General features: G+C 41.9%; 2 protein-coding genes across 2 annotated transcripts in view; both read left to right on the forward strand.

Moving 5' to 3' along the window:
* The window catches only part of LOC147425994 (uncharacterized), a 30,673-nt gene extending 22,538 nt beyond the window's left edge, over positions 1-8,135 (forward strand). Inside the window, exons 2-3 of the mRNA XM_086498159.1 lie at positions 6,264-7,104; positions 7,423-8,135. Of these exons, the coding sequence (XP_086354285.1) occupies positions 6,264-7,104; positions 7,423-8,135 (1,554 nt within the window). The remainder of the gene's footprint in view (positions 1-6,263; positions 7,105-7,422) is intronic.
* Positions 8,136-12,538: 4,403 nt separating this feature from the next.
* The window catches only part of LOC147425995 (Rhodanese/Cell cycle control phosphatase superfamily protein), a 33,180-nt gene continuing 25,435 nt past the window's right edge, over positions 12,539-20,283 (forward strand). Inside the window, exon 1 of the mRNA XM_086499165.1 lies at positions 12,539-12,990. Coding sequence (XP_086355291.1) covers positions 12,595-12,990 — 396 coding nt within the window. The 5' untranslated portion in view covers positions 12,539-12,594. The remainder of the gene's footprint in view (positions 12,991-20,283) is intronic.

Below are 20,283 nucleotides of genomic sequence, written 5' to 3' on the forward strand. Positions count from 1 at the left end.
AATTTAAGTTTTTAATGTTCTTTTATTTTCTTTTTTTTGAAATTTTACCCTCTTTTGTTTATTGTAAACACAATCTTCACAGAACTATAAGTTCACTTTTTTCAAACCTGGTAGAAGCTTCTTTGATTGAAGGATTTGCATTCCTTTGGCACTCATATGCCCTAGCGGACAATGCCACACCGCACTGTTGACTTTTGTAGCTGTTGCAGAAGTTGAAGATTGCGTGCTGACAGTACACAAGTAAAGTGTACCAACCTTTTCTCCTTTAGAAACCACCAAAGATCCCTTTGAAATATTTTAATGTTTGTTTCCAAATGCAATGTTGTGACCTTCATCGTCCAATTGTTCTATAGAGATTATTTTTTTGTGAAGAGAAGGAACATGCCTAACATCTTTAAGCTTCCATTTGCAGTTTTTACACAAATTGTACCTTTGTCAATAATTTCACACGCTTCATCATCTCCCAAGTATACATACCCAAAAATTAACTTTGGTGTAATCTTAGAAATTGAGAGAGAGAGAGAGAGAGAGAGAGAGAGAGAGAGAGAGAGAGAGAGAGCACAATATACATGGTTACATCCATGGAAAAGCAACCACTCAATGGCTTTAGTACTTCAAACTAAAAGTAGGTTACAAAGGGATTATACCCTTAATGGAGCTCCCTCCTTGCTTCTCTCTCACCACCTCACATACATCTTGTTTCATTAACTTCAGAATTGCCAAACCGTGTGTAGAAGAGGCCTCCTTTTATAGGCCAAAAGGGTTGTCCTCTCTCATGAGAGGAAGCCGTGTGTATCCGCCCTTGTGTAGACAAGTCCAAATTGAATTCTCCCATGTGCCCATGTGTGGCCCCCCTGAAGAAGACAAGTCCATCAGCCACCGATCGTCGCCCACCGGCCACCGGCTAACAGATCGATCGTTTTTTAAACACTTTTCGTCCGTCATCCGACCATAATATTTTGGCAAATGGGCATGAATTTTTGGTTTTTCGGCAAGTGATTTTTCCATACTTAAGATTATATACTTTTTCCAATTCGGATGGGAACCATGTGTAAAAGAATCATCAAAATAGGGTATCTTTCTAGCAGCAAAAGTCTTCTTGTGGTCCCCTTAGCATAGAATTTCATTTGATTCCAATGGACACTTCATGCAATATGAAAGCATGACATTGCTACTTGACAAAGTTTTGTAAGCATCCTTGCAATAATGCATTAAAATAGGTGCATCTTTGAGAATTAGTGTCCCATTAGGATTTGATACCTTCATAGTAGCTATAAAAAAGAAATATAAGAAATATAAGAAAAATATGGAAAATACATAGAGTATATATATATTGAAAATTACACTAGCTATAGGATCTAGCTAGAGTGTGAGGTGATAATGGGATAGTAGAAAGAAGGAACCAATGCTTTTTCCCCCAAGGTAAAGAGGCATAGCTATTGACACCTTTACCCACAATACATTTTAATGGTAAAGTAAAGGTAGATTATCTTTGAGATAAATACTAGGATGAAATAGAAAGCTTAATATTATATTTATATATGCATATATACATTATGGTAAATATATTCATTCATCTAAAAAGTCACAAAATAAATCTTCTAACATTCATTCTGCTACACTCTAGCATGCTACACTCCAACTTGCTACAGAGCTTACTCCACAGGAGTGGTGCAGTGAGAGAGAGGTGTGTTGGGAGCTCGTCTGTGGCTTGACACTCTGGTTCATCTGGCGGGCCTGCTGCTTTTGCATCTTTGAGGCTCGCCTCATGCCATCAGCAAAGATTGTTTGAGATTTTTGGTTGGAGCTGATCCAAACTCTCAAGGGATAGTGCGAGAGATTTCAGGGCAACTCTAACCGCATGCAGGAGCATAGAGAGGCGTTCCTTCGACTCTGGCGCCTTAGGCCTTTATTCACCATGGCCTAGGGTGGGCTCAGATGGCACTACCGTCCACCTGTGTGGCTCTTCCCTCCTCCCATATCCTGATTTAGCCCTCATTGTACATATGTTGTTTTTTCATTGGGAGAGTCTCCCCTTATGATTGTTGTAACCCTCTCTAGTAGAGATGGTTGTAGCCCTATGGGCACTTTTATTAACTAATAGAAGGATCTTTTTCTCGGGGAAAAAAAAAATCGTTCCCACTATGTGCATGCCATAGAACGACAACATCGTGATCAGCTGGTCTGTTGGTTAGCGAAGGTGGCTAGAAGTGGACGTGAGCGTCAGAGTTCAAATCTGTTCAATAGCAAGCAATTTTTCTCTCTCCTTGCTGCGCTGGGAGAAGAGTGAGCGAACGAATCTGTAGAGATTCTATGCAATACAAATAAGAAGCTACCAATAGGCAGACGAGGGAGCGAACAATCTGTAGAGATTCTATGTAATATAAATTTGCAAGTAAGCTGCTTATCACAAATGCGACATTTTCTCGCTTACTCATAGGAATCTGTAGAGATTCTATGTAATATAAATTTGCAAATAAGCCGCTACTTACAAATGCTACATTTTCTCGCTCACTCATAGGGAGCGAACAATCTGTAGAGATTCTATCTACTAACATAATATGGCGGAAGCACTACCCTTGCCACGTGTTCATTTCTGCAAGATGAAGGCTGGAGACAAAAAGCTTTTCACCGCCTTCAATTTCAATTTCGCTTATGGCGGCTCTGCATTAGGCTTTCAAGTACTACATGCTGGCGGCTCTGCGACGCTTTCAAGCCTAGATGGTGGCGGCTCTGCTTGGCTTTCAAGCCGTCTTGCAAGTTGCAAGCTCATAGAGCCATGAGTCATATTCGGAACCACGCGAGCTCATAGAGCCATATTCGCAACCGCGCACGCACGCGCGCGCACGAGAGAGAGAGAGAGAGAGAGAGAGAGAGAGAGAGAGAGAGAGAGAGAGAGAGAGAGAGAGAGAGATGACATTAGAATGATATGAAATGTGAAATATGATATGAAATGATTTGTTTATTCAGAGAGAGAGAGGGGGGGGGGGAGAGAGAGAGAGAGAGAGAGAGAGAGAGAGAGAGAGAGAGAGAGAGAGAGAGAGGGGGGGGGGGGGGGGGAGAGAGAGAGAGAGAGAGAGAGAGAGAGAGAGAGAGAGAGAGAGAGAGAGAGAGAGAGAAATTTACAATGACCTGATTCATTCATAAATCAATGACAAAGACAATGATTAATGTTATGGTAATTTAATGTTATTAGATTAATGTTATGATTTGTTTATTCACAGAGAGAGAGAGAGAGAGAGAGAGAGAGAGAGAGAGAAGAACAAGAGAGTTTTAACGTTGTAGGAAATTATACACACGAGGAATTGAACTCAAGAGGGCACACACACTCACCCACACACACACCTGAGAAGAGAGTTTTAACGATGTAGGAAACTATCTGAAGAGATCTTAAAGATCTAGCAGCAGAGAGTTTTAACGTCGTAGGACACAAAATTGTACATAGGGCTTCACACACATAGAAATAAAACATGCACACACCCACAAAGACACATGGAAAGACAGAGAGATGAAAATGAACTCAATTGTAGGGTACTTACACACATATACGCAAACATACTACACACACAAACAAAGAGAGAGAGAGAGAGAGAGAGAGAGAGAGAGAGAGAGATGACGAGGGGTTTAACTCAAGAGGGTAATACCATTTTACTCTTTTCATTAGCGCACACACACACCCGAGAAGAAGAGAGTTTTAATGTCATAGGAAACTATCCCAACAGACCTTAAAGATTTAGCCGACGAGGAGTTAAACTCAAGACCTGTTATTCAAGAGGGGAATGGCATAACCAAACTACCACACTTGGGAGAGAGAAACGTTATACCATTTTTCTCTTTTTATTAGGGCACACACACTCACTCACACACACACACCCAAGAAGAAGAGAGTTTTAACGATGTAGGAAACTATCCCAAGAGACCCTAAAGATCTAGCAGACGAGGAGTTGAACCCAAGACATGTTATTCTAGAGGGAAATGGCATAATCAATCTGCCGCACCTGGGAGTCCACAAAGATTATAACCATGTATGGCCACTATGAAAAAAAACCCATGAAGGTTCTACAATTTTTCTCTTTTCATTAGCGCGTGCGCACACACACACACACCCGAGAAGCAGAGAGTTTTAACGTTGTAGGACACAAAATTGTCCATAAGGCTTCACACACATAGAAATAAAACATACACACACACACACATAAAGACCCATAGAGAGACAGAGAGATGAAAATGAACTCAATTGGAGGGTATTTACACACATACACGCACGCATACTACACACACAGAGAGAGAGAGAGAGAGAGAGAGAGATGATGAGGGGTTGAACTCGAGAGCGTTATACCATTTAACTCTTTTCATTAGCGCGCGCGCACACACACACACACACACACACAAGAAGAAGAGGGTTTTAACGTCATAGGAAACTATCCCAAAAGACCTTAGAGATTCAGCCGACGAGGAGTTGAACTCAAGACCTGCTATTCAATAGGGGAATGGCATAACCAAACTACCACACTTGGGAGAGAGAAAGGTTATACCATTTTCCTCTTTTTATTAGGGCACACACACTCACCCACACACACACACCCGAGAAGAAGAGAGTTTTAACGATGTAGGAAACTATCCCAAGAGACCTTAAACATCTAGCAGATGAGGAGTTGAACCCAAGACATGTTATTCTAGAGGAAAATGGCATAACCAATCTACCACACTTGGGAGTCCACAAGGTTATAACCATGTAAGGCCTCTAAGAAAAAAACCCATAAAGGTTATACCATTTTTCTCTTTTCATTTGCGCGCGCACACACACACACACCCGAGAAGCAGAGAGTTTTAACGTCGTAGGACACAAAATGTCCATAAGGCTTCACACATAGAGAAATAAAACATACACACACACACACAAAGACACATAGAGAGATAGAGAGATGAAAATGAACTCAATTGGAGGGTACTTACACACATACACGCACACATACTACACACGCACACACACAAAGAGAGAGAGAGAGAGAGAGAGAGAGAGAGAGAGAGAGAGAGAGAGATGACGAGGGGTTGAACTCAAGAGGGTTATACCATTTTAGCGCACACCCACACACCCACCCGAGAAGAACAAAGTTTTAAAGTCATAAAAAACTATCCCATCAGACCTTAAAGATTTAGGCGATGAGGGTGTTTGAGTCCTCCCACAATTCCATCCTAAAATGCAGATTTTAATGACATCTGTTACAAAATTGTGAAGATAGAGAGGAAGAAATGAAATGAAATAAATTGTTATATTAACATCTTCAAATGGCTAAAATGACATATGAGACCAAACTGTTACAAAATTGTGAATCTGATACCATGTTTGGGTACTAAAAGACTATAACAAAAGTACTTCTACTACCAGAATCCATCCTCATTTGCACTGTGGATCTCTGTAGCTCCTGTGTTCTCTAGAGAGAGAGAGAGAGAGAGAGAGAGAGAGAGAGAGAGAGAGAGAGAGAAACTTGACCATAAGGCCTCACACACATAGAAATAAAACACCCACACTAACAAACATAGAAAGAAAAGAGATGAAAATGAACTTAAAGCAGACCTTACAAGAGCACTTAGGGTGTTTGAGTCCTCCCATGGTTCCATCCAAAGATGTAAATTTTAATGTCACAGAGAGGGTTTCCAAAGATCTCGGGCTTCATGTAAATGCCTAGAGCAATTCCAATTGACCCTAGAAATTCCCCACATAGTTTTGAAAATCAAGGCATGATACTCAAAAGGCAATCCCAAGAGAGCATGATAATGAACCAAGAGGCCTTGAACTCAATATTCTTATCAAGAGGATATTCGAATATCCAAGAGAGCAATACAATCTACCACAAATGACGGAGTAATTCAAGAAACCCAAGATGGGATTTTTTGTCTTTACCTCTGTGTGTGCGTGTGTGTGTGTGTGTGTGCGCGCGCGCGGAAGGGAGAAGGAGAAGAGAAAGATGCGAAAAGGTTAGATGTAGCATGAGTAGTCTAAAGGGGCCAAAGACAGAGTGAGATAAAAACTTGCATTTGAACAATGGGTAAATAAGTATTCGTACGTTATTGGTGATAGTGTCGATCATGTGTGTGTCATGGAGAGATGTATAAAGATATACACACACACACACACACAAACACATACAGAGTGAGGTGGTAAGAGCGCGTGAGAATCGCCAGTAGGCAGGTTGCACGATACATTACACTATGACAAGTTGGTTTGTGCAGAGCTCCCTGACAAGAATGTGTTTCCAAAGTTATTTGATGTAGTGAGCCGTTGTAATGTTCATGGTCCATGTGGTCCTTTGAAACCAAGTTCTCCATGTATGGTTGATGGAAAGTGTAGATTCAAGTTTCCACAAACATTTTCTACGTCTACGAATGTAAATGAAAGTGGATATCCTGTGGATATGGGACGAGATGATGGAAGGTTTGTTCCATCTAAAAATTATAATTTAGATAATCGTTGGGGTGTTCCCTACAACCCTCTCTTATCACTGAGATACAGAGCCCATATTAATGTGGAGATTTGCTCAATTGTCACTGTTGTTAAATATCTTTATAATTATGTCTACAAGGGACATGATCGAGCCACTGTTGTTCTTCAAGATTCTGAAGGAGCTATTGATGAGATCAAGAGTTATCTCAATGCACGTTACATTTCTACATCTGAGGCTATGTGGAGAATATTTGGCTTTGACATGCATAGTGAAAGGCCAACTATTCAACGATTGCAAGTACACCTTCCATTGCAGAATATGGTTACATTTCAAGATGGTGATGATGTATCAGATTTGCTAGATAATGAGCAAAATCAAAAAACTACCTTGACGGAATGGTTTGTTACAAATCAAAAATATCCAGAAGCAAATAGCCTCACATATACTGAATTTCCAAGTGGTTGGGTATGGAATAAAACTCGAAAGGCATCGTCTCCACGACAACATGGTGTTTCTATTGGAAGAATGTATAATATTGTCCCTACTGCTGGTGAGGTTTATTACCTACGAATGCTACTCAATATTTGCAAGGGATGTAAATCTTTTGAAGACTTGCGGATGTATGATGGTCACATTTATGATACATACAAGGAGGCATGTATAGCTAGAGGATTATTTCAAGATGATGAAGAATGGTCACTTTGCCTCCAAGAGGCATCTTTTCTTCAAACTGGAATACAATTGAGACAATTGTTTGCAATCATATTAGTCTTTTGTGAGCCACTTCCTCCGGCTGCTCTTTGGGACAGGTTTTGTACCGAATTTTGTGAGGACTATGTTTATTATGCCCTAAGGATGCGTATTTCGGATGCAAGTGTACGATTTGATGTGGCAAAAAATCAAGCTTTGCTTCATATAGAATGCTTTTTGCAACAACATGGCAAGAGGCTTTGAGATCATATGTTTCCTGCAATAGACTCAACAATGGTATCCTTAAGTGAAAATGGTGCTATGGCTGAAGAAACAATGTTTAATGTTGATGAGCAGTGTAGTATAGCAGATCGTATGGATACTTCCTTAAAATGGGATCAACGAGATGCTTACCACCAAGTGCTGCAAGCTGTTGACACACATTTAGGGAAGGTATTTTTCTTAGATGGTCCTGGTGGATTAGGAAAAACTTACCTATATAATGCACTTCTTTCACGAGTGCGAGGAAGTTGTAGAGTTGTTCTTGCATGTGCATCCTCAGGTATTGCAGCTTTGCTTTTGAGTAATGGAAGAACTGCTCATTCTAGGTTTAAGATACCTTTCGAGATTCACTCTGAAGCAACTTGCAATATAAAGGTAAATAGTCAACTTGCAGAACTTCTAAGGAATGCATCTTTACTTATATGGGATGAAGCTCCCATGACACATCGCTATGCATTTGAAGCAGTGGACAAAACTTTAAGAGATATTATGCAACGATACACTTTGTTTGGTGGAAAAGTCATTTTGTTTGGAGGCGACTTTCGACAAATACTACCTGTTGTACCAAAAGGGAGTCGTGCAGACATTGTAAATGCTTCGTTGTGTCATTCTCACATATGGAAGTATACGAAGATATTGAGGCTTACCAGAAATATCTGTATACTTGATTGCGGTTCAAATTCACTTCAACAAAGTTTTTCGGTGTTGGGTGCTTGATATTGGCAATGGGGATATGGATGATGGAGGAGACTTAGACAGAGTAAAAATACCTTCACACATGGTGCTTCCTGGAAATAGTTTGGCAGATCTTCTAAGCTTTATACATGGAGATTTGTATCATGTGCATGATCATGCAAGTTTTTTCAGAGATTGAGAAATACTTGCTCCGCGGAATAAAGAGGTGGATTTAATCAATGACTATGCATTGCAAAGAATGCATGGAGTTTTCAAAGAGTATCTGAGTGCATATTCAATTTGTATGTTAGAGGAAAACACACATTTGTACACAATTGAATATCTGAATAGCTTTACTCTTGGCGGTGGTTTTCCACTTCATGCTTTAGTCTTGAAAGAGAATGCTCCTATAATGTTGCTGCGAAATTTAGATCCAAGACGTGGATTATGCAACGGAACCAGATTGACATGTAAGCAATTTCATCATAAGGTAATTGAGGCAGAGATAGTTACAGGATCAAATATTGGAGAGAGAGGTTTTATTCCAAGGATTGAATTTATTATTGGAAACCATCAGGGACTTTCATTTCAAATGAAGCGTCGTCAGTTTCCAATCAGGCTTGCTTTTGGGATGACTATCAACAAAGCACGAGGACAAACATTGGGAATTCTCGGTCTATATCTTGCATCATCGATCTTCTCTCACAGACAATTATATGTTGCAATGTCATGTGTGCGAAGTGCAGCTGCTATGAGAATTGTTGTCAATACTGAAAACACTCAAGAGGAGTGTTACTACACTCCAAACATTGTATTCAAGGAAGTATTACTAGCGAACTAATAACAATAAGTTCAAATTGACATTGTGGCTCTCACTTAAAGTCAGACACAATTGATGTTAAATTTTATTGATCCTCGACGCAGCGCATCCTATATAGTGGGTCACATCACTGAACTCATTCGAGGTATTTATCTTCTTTTTAATTTAGTGTATTAACTTGACCTATTATTTTCTTGAAAAGATTGGCTTATACATTGATTTACTTTGTTGAAGATCCACCACAATGGAGGGGAAGAGTTCCTGCTATGTTTTTGGTGATCTTATTTGATACTACTCATATTATATTGTAAGAGTTTTTATATGGTATATTGGTAGTTTTAAGCTTTTATTGCTTTACATAATTCATGGATGCCTTTGCAGAGATCATTGCCATCGAGGATTTATCATCGTAGGTGTTTATGAAATGCTATACTTAGGTAGAGATATGTCTATGGAAGTTCTTGGATACTACCATGTTGCCTTTTCTCCGGACCATAAGCATCGTCGAATTCAAGTTAATATTTATTTGGTTTGTGAGTGACGAGACGCCAATCAATGCACAACAAGTGGGGGTTGTTGGAGATCGCACTACACCATATCGATTGAGGATATTTACCTTAGTTGAAACACCCCCCCGTATCTTACAAAATGTATACGACATAGGTCCTTGGACTTATAGAATCCCTAACGTGGTCTCTCGAAGGCTACATTTTGAATAACTCTTTTGTATTGTCTCTGCTACATTCAAAATATTCAAAGCATCTTTATAAGTTGTGAAATTTCAAAGTCTTTTGAATTGCTTTCATTCCTCTCTCTCTCTCTCTCTCTCTCTCTCTTAAATCCTTTACTTAAACAAATTCTCTACAGTATGATCATCAAAGTCTTCTTTATTTTATTTCATATCTCTTGCTCTTAAACTTCTAAATCTCCGTTGTTAGAGCAGATAAAGAATGGCACGATACATCATGTTTCGTACACCTTCAATGATGTACCTTTTTATATTAGAGGTATGTAAAATCGTATCTTTGATACTTACTTTTACCATGAATGAGAACTTTGTGGTCTTTATTATATAATTACATGTGTGACGTTGTTTTCTAGATCCTCCATTGTGTAGGGGTCCTGCACATGCTGAGGACATTATTCGTATTATCGAGGATTTTGAGATCCTTCGGTGCGTATATCTTGAACTTGAATCCATGTGACGCTAATGTGTTGTTACCTTTTATGCCTGAATGGTTGGTTGTTATCTTCATTGCAGGCTTCAATATTATTGCAGACATTCTGTCTTGGAATTATATGAAGCACGAGATTTTAGAAGTGTTGTAGGTTATTATCACATAGAGTTTGATATAGATGATATGCGAATCACTATACGAGAGTTAGGTATGCAATGGCCTCTCAATTGAAACTTTTCATACGGTCCCTATGGAGTGAATGAATGGATGTTTAGAATCTATTCTTTGGGTGACTCACCTCGGTGCCTCGGTCGCCGTGTTCGACGTGTTGGACCTTGGATCTTGAGAGTTCCAAGTAGAGTGTGTCGTAGGCTCAACTTCTCTAGATGATCGAACACTTTGATCCATTGTTTATGCATTCTAAGAACCATATTTTTTAACTTATTGTTGGCTTATTGAGGTGGGTTTTTATCTACTACATAGGTTAATGAGAGAGAGAGAGAGAGAGAGAGAGAGAGAGAGAGAGAGAGAGAGAGAGCGAGCGAGCGAGAACTTTGCTAATTGCTAATGTAGGTTAACATGGGTCATGATGTATTGGCTATTCTCCCAATACATATAAAGATGCATATCTATTTGAAAGTTAAGGAAGAGTATATTTGTCAAGGAAATGGTACATGGTGTTGGTGGCATCATTGGGTGTATTCATATGCAGATGGGTGGTATTGAAATTATGGACGCTTAAGCATTTCACTATGCAAAGTGCCACAAATATTGAGCGAAATAAAATTGATGAGAGTCCTACAAGAACTACATATGGTTGATATTTATTATGTCAATGTTTGTGGTTGTGATATTCAATTGCGAAAGATATATCACAATAATAAATCTTATATTTCAGATGAAGAGTTTGAAGTTTTGAAATTAATTATCAAGTTTATCAATGGGATATATTGGAGTGATCCTCAACCGTCTAAGTATAGAGTAGAATATGAGTCGTTGTAAACAAAAACATCGAGGTTGTTGTAAAGACTTTGAGCTAATAGATCTCTTGACATTCTTTGGCAATGCAGCTCTATTTTGGCATGACGAATAGTAATTGAAGTGTTCGTATTGTGCTTAAGTGCACTTTTAACAAGTGGCCATGTTGATCATCTCTCTCTCTCTCTCTCTCTCTCTCTCTCTCTCTCTCTCTTTATAATTTTAAGCTTTGAGTACTAATGTTGCCCTCTTTTCTTGCAGCCAATTAAATGGCCACGAAATTGTGAATATTTTTTCAAGTGTAAAAAATCTTATTGTTGATGCCCTTGAAGAAAGTTTGTTACTTGTTGAATGGGGATGGCAATGGGCATGGGAAGTGATTGAGAAAAACTACACTGTTTGGGGGTCATATGTAGATGACGAGTTGGACACGATTTACATCAAATTGCTCCCTATTTCTTTCCCAATCTTAACCTCATGCTCTTAAAGCAAGAGCTTGGGTTGCTTCGTCATTACAAAATTTACTTGAGCTGAGTTCAAAAAATAGATTTAAGAGAAGTTTGTAGAGCTCCAGCTTAATATATTGATCCCATTGAAATAGCACGACTAAGAGTGCTATGCAGATATATTCCTGAGCCTTTTTGACAATAATGTAAACTGTTTTTTTTTGTTGAAATATGTCTCTTTAGTGATTTGCTTTTATGTAAATTGTGTGTGTGTTTGTGTGTGCGCGCGCACGGAAGGGAGAAGGAGAAGAGAAAGATGCGAAAAGGTTAAATGTAGCATGAGTAGTCTAAAGGAGCCAAAGACAGAGTGAGATAAGAACTTGCATTTGAACAATGGGTAAATAAGTATTCGTACGTCATTCGTGATAGTGTCGATCATGTGTGTATCATGGAGAGATGTATAAAGATATCCACACACACAAACACATACAAAGTGAGGCGGTAAGAGTGAGCGAAACCCGTCGGTAGGCGGGTCGCGCGAGCTAGTGGAATATAAATTTGCAAGTAAGCCGCTACTTAGGGTAAAGGGGCCAATAGCGGACCACCTAAGGAAGGCGAAGAATTGCACTCAGTGTACATAACAGTTTTCAGCTTGGGAGGGCACGATCAAAAGCTCAACACAAGGGCTATCTAGGATAGTAAGGCCAACTTGAATGGTGCGACATAGAAGCGGTACGACACAGTTCGAAATTCCATGTGTAACAAAAACGACCATGGAAAGGGAGACGCCGCGGGGTGTATATAGTGCATTGTGGCCAACAAGGCTCGATCTTGATATCGGACGATCAGGATTGCACCCAACTCTCGGCTAACCAGTACACCATCCGTTAGCTTGTGTTCTTCTTCTGGAGGAAACTTGTACAAGTAAGGGGCTTGCCGCGTTTTGGGATTGGAACCCGGCACGCTATTGGCCCCTTTACCCTACAAATGCGACATTTTCTCGCTTACTCACTGTAAATTCCCAATGGTAGGAAGCTTTGGGTCCTCCCTCTTTCTTTTTCGTCTTCTTCACACTCAACATGGTGCATCTCATGTTGACGAATATAACGTCTCTCACTACAAAGCTACGGCCGCTGAGTCCTCTTCTGCATCATAGTCTCATGACGACCTGCACTCATCTGCAGCAGCAGCAGCATCAACAACAGCTACATTCTTATCTCCAACATCAACAATTGCAGGCAGGAGAAGTGTGCACCCGAGCTCGCCATCTCCATCCCCAGGGCCATGAAAGAAGCCATCGCCAGCAGGATTGTCTTTTGCATGTCGCTTCTACTATAGCCCTTACGGAGGAGGAAGAACGGGCTTCTGCTCCACCTTCTCCTGCACCTCTAGTAGTTGTATCGTTTTACAAGTTTGCTCACCTTCCTGACTACCAATCAAAGAGACAGCCTCTGAAAGATCTTTGCGAAGAACTGGTAAGCAGTTGGTTGTTGAAGTCGTCTGATTGTGTTGCTAGAGTTTTTGGGTTGGCCATGAGGTTTAGGTTTCGATGGCTGGACTTGTCACATGAATCAGAAAAGAATCATTGAAATTGCAATCTACTATCCAGAGTAAATGCCATAATTTTCACTAGAATTCTGTTGAATGGTATCAGGCACGAACACCTAGGGTGAGACGGCTTGGGTATTAGGAACAAGAACGATTGATTCAGTGTTGCAGTAGCGCCAACCACGAGGAAGTTAAGTGCGATTATCCTTGAAATGAAGCTGCAATACGGGAGGGTAATTTGTGCGTATGTTCTTCTTACTGTGCCAGCTGCTGTTGAGCAACTAGATTTAGGAAATGCAAATGGCTTACCTCTTCTTGGGAACTCCTGCAGCTCGGGTATCATTGCTTATCGTATTAAGCAAAAGAGACAGAACACCCTATACTCAACATCCATAACATACAAGAAACAAACAGCAGAAACAAAGACAATCACACTATTACCAGAGAGCAAATTTGGATGGGAACTCAAACAATGATGTTAAACCTCAAACTTGCAATTCGATAACGCAGAAACATGTTTAGAAGATCAAATGACACTTTGTTTCTTAGGGGAGTAACTTAGACTTACCTAATTATAAATTTGGAAACAATATATTCAATTCGGTTTTCTCCCTGCCTGCCCTTGTATGTCATTCCAGTGCAGAACAGTATATCCAGCGTTTTTGGGAGCAATAGCGTCTCTCTCTCTCTCTCTCTCTCTCTCTCTCTAGCCCTCTCTTGGCCTGCCCTATGTGCAGGAGTTGTAGGCTGTGGCTTCCAAAGGAATCTTGTGGTGGGCCTTTGTTTAGAGGCTTGTGCAATGGAGTTCTATCGTGATAGATCAGAGATCTGGTGGGCTGCCTGTGTTAGAGAGGAGGTGTGCTCACAGTTGAAGACTTGGTCATCATCTGTTTCACCTTTTTCGTTGCACCTTTGACAGAGTATCAGAGCCATGTGTGCTCTCTGGTTGGATCGGTGATTTGTATGAGTACTGAACTGAGAGAGAGAGATGACACGCGACACAGAGTGGCGGAATTCCACCCGAGAGAGTATTGGCCTCAAACCTTGGCGCCCCTTTTGGTATATCTTTATATTGCATCAACACAGTACAAGCCGGTACTCCAGTCTCTGCACCTTCTCTGAGAGAATGAGCCCTAACCTCATATTTAAAGGCCCTTGGCTTGAAAAGCAATTACAGTGAAAAGCCTTCAAAACTCAAAAGATTTTGGTCCAAAAGCAATGGCAAAAAGCTGCCAGCGTAAAACAGGGAATTCTGCACAACTGCAACGTCAGCAGTCAACGCAAAACGCAGAAATCTGTACAGTGCCACGTCATCATGTCAGCAGAAAATCTAGAGCGTCCGTACAGTTGCCACATCATCAGCTTTTGCGTGGGTCGTGCTTTACTTTAATTCCTTTATGTCACTGGGGCCCCATCGGACGGGGTCGCTATAAGTTGGTAGGACTTCTTCTTCTGTTACTTGTTCTTCTTAGGGTTTAGACCCTCGGCCAGCATCTGTAAGTTGGCTCCATTCTTCAGGGCTTTGACACGTTAGCAGTTTGTGACATCTCCCCTTCTTGAAAGAGAGTAATCGTCCACGATTACAGCATATCTGCAAAACAACTCAAGTTAGCTCAAAAATTTCTGAGGGACAATCAATTTGCTCTTTTTGTTAAGGAGTTAGCTTCTCCTTTCGGCTCTTTTGATCACAGAGTTGGCTTCTCCTTTCGTCCAGATCGGGACTCTTGATATTCTGGCGTAGTAAAATTAGCCATCACGCCCAGATCGCACTGATCTTCCACGGGTGTCTTGATGCACTAAAGTTACATACCCAGGCAATCTCATCCAATTATGATTATTCAGTGGTTGGCACATCACAATGCAACACAAGTGCTCACATATGCATGTTACAAGATAGAAACATAAAGCCGCCGATGAACACCCCCTGCAAATAACCATCTGAGTCTGGGCCATGAGCTGTTCAACGACTTCCTCATCACTCCTCCCGCAAATAACCTAAAAAGGTCCGGGCCATGAGATATAGAGGCCTTTTACAACCAAACGCTTCCCAGACCATAGCGTGCGTCGTTTGGAGGTGCTGAGAGTAACCACTGCTCAGACTTCTTAATACTCCTCCCGCATAACCATCCAGGTTTAGGCCGGGAGTCACAACAACAATACCCCCTCCCCCCCGCCCCACAAATAACCACAAGGGTCCGGGCCATGAGTAAAAACAACACTTTTCAATCATTTAATACTCCCCCCGCAAATAACCACAAGGGTCCGGGCCATGAGTATGAACAAGCATTCTCAAACATCATTTGTCACCACTCCACCCGGGAGTAAAATCACCAACATTGAAACCGGTATTAAAACCAGAGTCAACAATTCAAATCGGCACCAAGACAGGTTCAAAACAGATACCATCCATTTCAAACAGATTCCAAACAGGATCACCAAACAAGTTCTCAAGCAGATTTCAAACTTAAAAAGCAATCTTGACATCAGTCGAGCTTGAAAAGTTGAATGACTTTCCATCCTGAAACCTGCACCAAAAAAATTAGGGTTAGGTTCATTCCATAGGGTCGTAGCCGAGCACAACATGGTCCATTAGCTCTTGGAAAAACAGTGTTTCTTTGGCGGCAATGGTAGCAATCGCACTAAACCTCCAAGGTCATCTGCTCGTGAAGAGACATCTCCCAGGGAGATGTCGGGAAATTTCAAGTTATAATCTGCTAGGGTTTCCATGGCAAGCATTTCAGGATACCCCACTCTGTCAGAAGTTGCACTCCGAAGGAAGATGTCAGAAACCATACAACTTCGGGCAAAAAATTCTCTTGAAAGCTTGCCAAGTCCTTGGAAGTGTGCGGCTTTGTAGCTATAGACACCAACATCTGCATGGCACTGCTTTTGAGAAAAACAGTGACTCGAAACAAATCTTGGATCCTTCTTTGCAAGTAATCTTTATGGCTTATGCCCTGTAAGACATGAGCGGTGAAGACGAGAGCGCGCCCGATGCGCGATGAAGTAAGAGTGGGAGTGCCTAATAAGTCCGAGTCGGAGCACGAAGCTAAAATTTTCAATGAACTTTGGAAGTGCGATCTTGCTCTGTCTGCTCTTTGGTGGGACCGGTATGCTTTCAGAAAAGCAAACGCTTGATGCTCTGATACCACTGTCACAAGACGGGCACCACGTGTCAATTGAAAGAACAAACTGAACAGACTTTTAGCACTTCAATAACAACTGAACTGAGGGAGAGAGACGACACGCGACACGGAGTGGCAGAATTCCCAAACCTTGGCACCCCTTTCGGTATTTCTTTGTATTGCATCAATACAGTACAAGCCGGTACTCCAGTCTCTACACCTTCTCCGGGATGCATGCCAGAGAATGAGCTCTAACCTCATATTTAAAGGCCCTTGGCCTGAAAAGCAATTACAGTGAAAAGCCTTCAAAACTCAAAAGCTTTTGGTCCAAAAGCAATGTCAAAAAGTTGCCAGCGTAAATCACGGAATTTCGTACAACTGCTACGTCAGCAGTCAGCCCAAAGCGCGGAAATCTGTACAGTGCCATGTCGTCATGTCAGTGGAAAATCCGGAGCGTCCGTACAACTGCCACGTTATCAGCTTTTGCGTGGGTCTTGCTTTATTTTAATTCCTTTATGTCACTGGGGCCCCATTGGACGGGGTCCCCTTAAGTTGGTAGGACTTCTTCTTTTGTTACTTGTTCTTTTTAGGGTTTAGGCCCCTCGGCCATCATCTGTAAGTTGGCTCCATTCTTCAAGGCTTTGACACGTCAGCGGTTTGTGACACAAAGAGGAGCTTAGCGGTTTGTGACACAAAGAGGAGCTTACGGCTGGTTGCTGCGATTTTTCACCCTCTTGGGGCTCCCTTAGTGCTATTTGTGGTGGCTGATTTGGAGAACCCTCTTCATCTCAACGTGCTCTAGTCTTTTCACATGCCCTAGTTTTTCTCAACCGTGGAACAGGGTAAAGGGTGAAGGTTCTTATAGACAATCCATGATGAAGAAGTACATGAAGAGGTTGCCAATGATGGAGCAACACATCACAAGGAGTGGGGAGATTGGTCATAATTATACTCCAACGTAGGAGATTAACCAATCAGGATTTCTACCCTACCCACCTTTTCTCCTGAGTGGCAATTGAATGGCGAGGACTATGCCATTTAGAGAGTGACCATGTATTACAAACCGCTGACGTGTTAACCATTGTGACTAAGGGGGTTAGGACTCCTTGATCCTAACCCTAGGCAACCTGCAGATCCGGGCCGAGGGCCTAAACCCTAGAACAAGAAGAAGAAGAAGAAGAAGAAGAAGAAGAAGAAGAAGAAGACTTACCAACTTGTTGAAGCTGGTCGAGGAGCCTAAAACCCAAAGTGGATTAGGAATCAAAATCCTAACCAAACCAACTTGCAGAATCTTGGCCAAGGGGCCTAAAATCCTATAATAAAGTAGAACCATTGGACACACTCAAAATTGCGTGAAGAATGATGACGTGGCATATTGTATGGACCATCTCGGATTTCGCGTTGACAATCGTATGAAAATCCCGCAATTCGTGCTGACAGCTTTTGGGTGTTGACTTTTTGCACTAAATGCTTGTGGAGGCACTCCTTTTCATGTAGCTGCTTTTGATAGGGGAAGGGTCTTTAAATAAGTCCTGCGGGCTCTCTCTATGGCATTCTATCTGTGGGAGAAACAGAGAAGGGCACAGAGTTGCTACCTATTGGAGCATTATAAAGAAATACAGAAAGGGGCGCTACAATTTGGGGCCATTGTAGTCTGGGAGTGGAACTCCGCCGCTTTGTGTCTCGTGTGGACTCTCTCTCTCTCTTTGAGTTCAACTCTCCTCGTCGGATATATCTTTAAGGTCTCTTGGGATAGTTTCCTACGATGTTAAAACAATCTTCTTCTTCTTCTTCTTCTTCTTCTTCTTTCTGTTCAATTGTTTGAAGTGCTAAACATCTGTTCCAGTTTGTTCTTTTAGTTGGCATGTGGTGCCGTCCCGTTACAATGGTATTAGAGCTTCGATCGTGTGCTTTTCTGAAAGCATACTCGTCTTCTCAAGAGCAGACCGAGCAAGATGGCGTTTTTGGATTCGAGAGAGTACCTGTAGTTTCTCCTTGATGAACTCCGCCACATACTCTTGAGGCATCCTCAGTAGAATCTCCCGGTTCTGCAGAGCTTCCAACAATTCTGAATCACATGTTGCCACCTATGTTGCCTTAGGTAGTTCCTCCTCCTCCTCCTCCTCCACCAAAAAGCACAAGGGCCTCTAATGTCCTCTACTCCGATTGAGGGAGTTTTCAAAAACATGGTGCAACCATCCGATGTGGACCTTGTGCAACCGCTTGTAACAGACTTGGACACTCCAAGTCGAGAATCTACCACAACACACACGAGAAAACTAAAAGAACTGAAAAAAAGTGAGAGAGAGAGAGAGACGACACGGCACGACGAAGTTCTACGCCAGAGAGATTGACCCCAAAGACTAGCTCCCCTTTCGTGTTAGATTTACACCACTGTTGCTTCACACAGGTCTAGGGCACTTCCTTGTACGGCTAGTGTCTCTAGGCTGGCCACCCACAGTGTCACGTGACACATCCAACCCTATGTGTCCGTGGACAAGCTACAACATGATCAGGGTTCAGTCAGTCTAGATTTAGAAGTGATCTAGCACTTTTGTGAGTCTATTCGTAGACCGTGCATGCCCAGTCACTTAGCGTAGATGCATATCCTCTGGTTGCACGCAGCATGATCATCAGTATTCCCATCAGAATCCATCAGGGGAATTTTCCAGTGCATTTAGCCTATTTTACCTATTTTTGACATTTTTCACTTATTATTTTTAAGTGACTTTTGTTGGAAAGTAGGTAGGGCAATTTTGCTAATTTTGTATATAAGCAAACTAGAGCTAACACTATTTGGCAGAAGAGGCAAACTAGAGCTAGCACTATTTGGCACTATCAGGGTTCAATCAGTCTAGTCAGTCTAGATTTAGAAGTGATCTGACACTTTTGTGAGTCTATTCGTAGACCGTGCATGCCCAGTCACTTAGCGTAGATGCATATCCTCTGGTTGCACGCAGCATTCTCATCAGTATTCTCATCAGAATCCATCAGATTCCATCGGGGGAATTTTCCAGTGCATGTAGCCTATTTTACCTATTTTTGACATTTTTCACTTATTATTTTTAAGTGACTTTTGTTGGAAAGTAGGTAGGGCAATTTCGCTAATTTTGTATATAAGCAAACTAGAGCTAGCACTATTTGGCAGAAGAGGCAGCAGGAGCTCCACGCTCAACAGGCAACTTCTCAGCAGAACCCCCCCCCCCCCCCCCCCCCCCCCCCCCCCCGGGCAGGAGACTTAGCGTTTTCAGCCAAGGCCAGCCTGACGTTTTCTCCATTGCAGATCAGCCCCAGCGTTTTGCATGGCAGATCAACCCGGCAACAGTTCGACACAGCAAATCAGCCTAGCGTTTTTGCATTTGTAGAATCCCGGCGACAGAAGGACCAAAATTCAGCCCTAGCGTTTTGGTTGCAGATCAGCCCAGGCGTTTTGCAGCTTTACCGCGATGGAACAGCAAGGAACATCAGTGTTTTCAGTTTTCAGCAGTTAGTACCTGCAGATAAAGTCCCGAACCTCGCAGATCTCACCTTCCCGCAGCAGTTCCTCGCCGCACGGTCAGTTTCCGCAAGGTTTACAGTTTCAGCCCGGAAAACGCAGATTTCAGCATCTGCATTTTCAGCGCGTCGTCGTCGCATCGTCGTCATCGACATCGTCATCAACATAGAGTCAGAATTCAGCAGATAGAAGATTAGCAGATTTCAGCCCATAGCGTTTTTGGACAGCAGTTAGAAGATCACAGATTTCAGCCCTAAAGTCGTCGTCGTCATCACCGTCGTCGTCATCGTCATCGTCATCGGCATAGTCCCAGATGCATCAGTCCATTGCATCTTCATTGTACCACTTTGTGCAATCATAAGTAGACCACTCTCGCCGATGAGAGTGGGACCTTCGGAGGAGGGTTTTACAACGTCTCTGGTGTCGTATCTCTCTTCTCTCTCTACCTCTCAGTCTCATACACTCGCACGCACAGTGTCCATTCACTTTGTTTGTGATCATAGCACTTTCCATTAAGAAACGGAAGGCTCTCCCTTCCATAAGAACTAAAAGGAACCTTGAGCTCAATTCGGAGCACTCATCTTGAGCAAAGCGCAACA

This window comes from Adiantum capillus-veneris, chromosome 24, assembly GCF_014529385.1.
Source record: "Adiantum capillus-veneris isolate H3 chromosome 24, ASM1452938v2, whole genome shotgun sequence".
Classification (NCBI taxonomy): Eukaryota; Viridiplantae; Streptophyta; class Polypodiopsida; order Polypodiales; family Pteridaceae; genus Adiantum; species Adiantum capillus-veneris.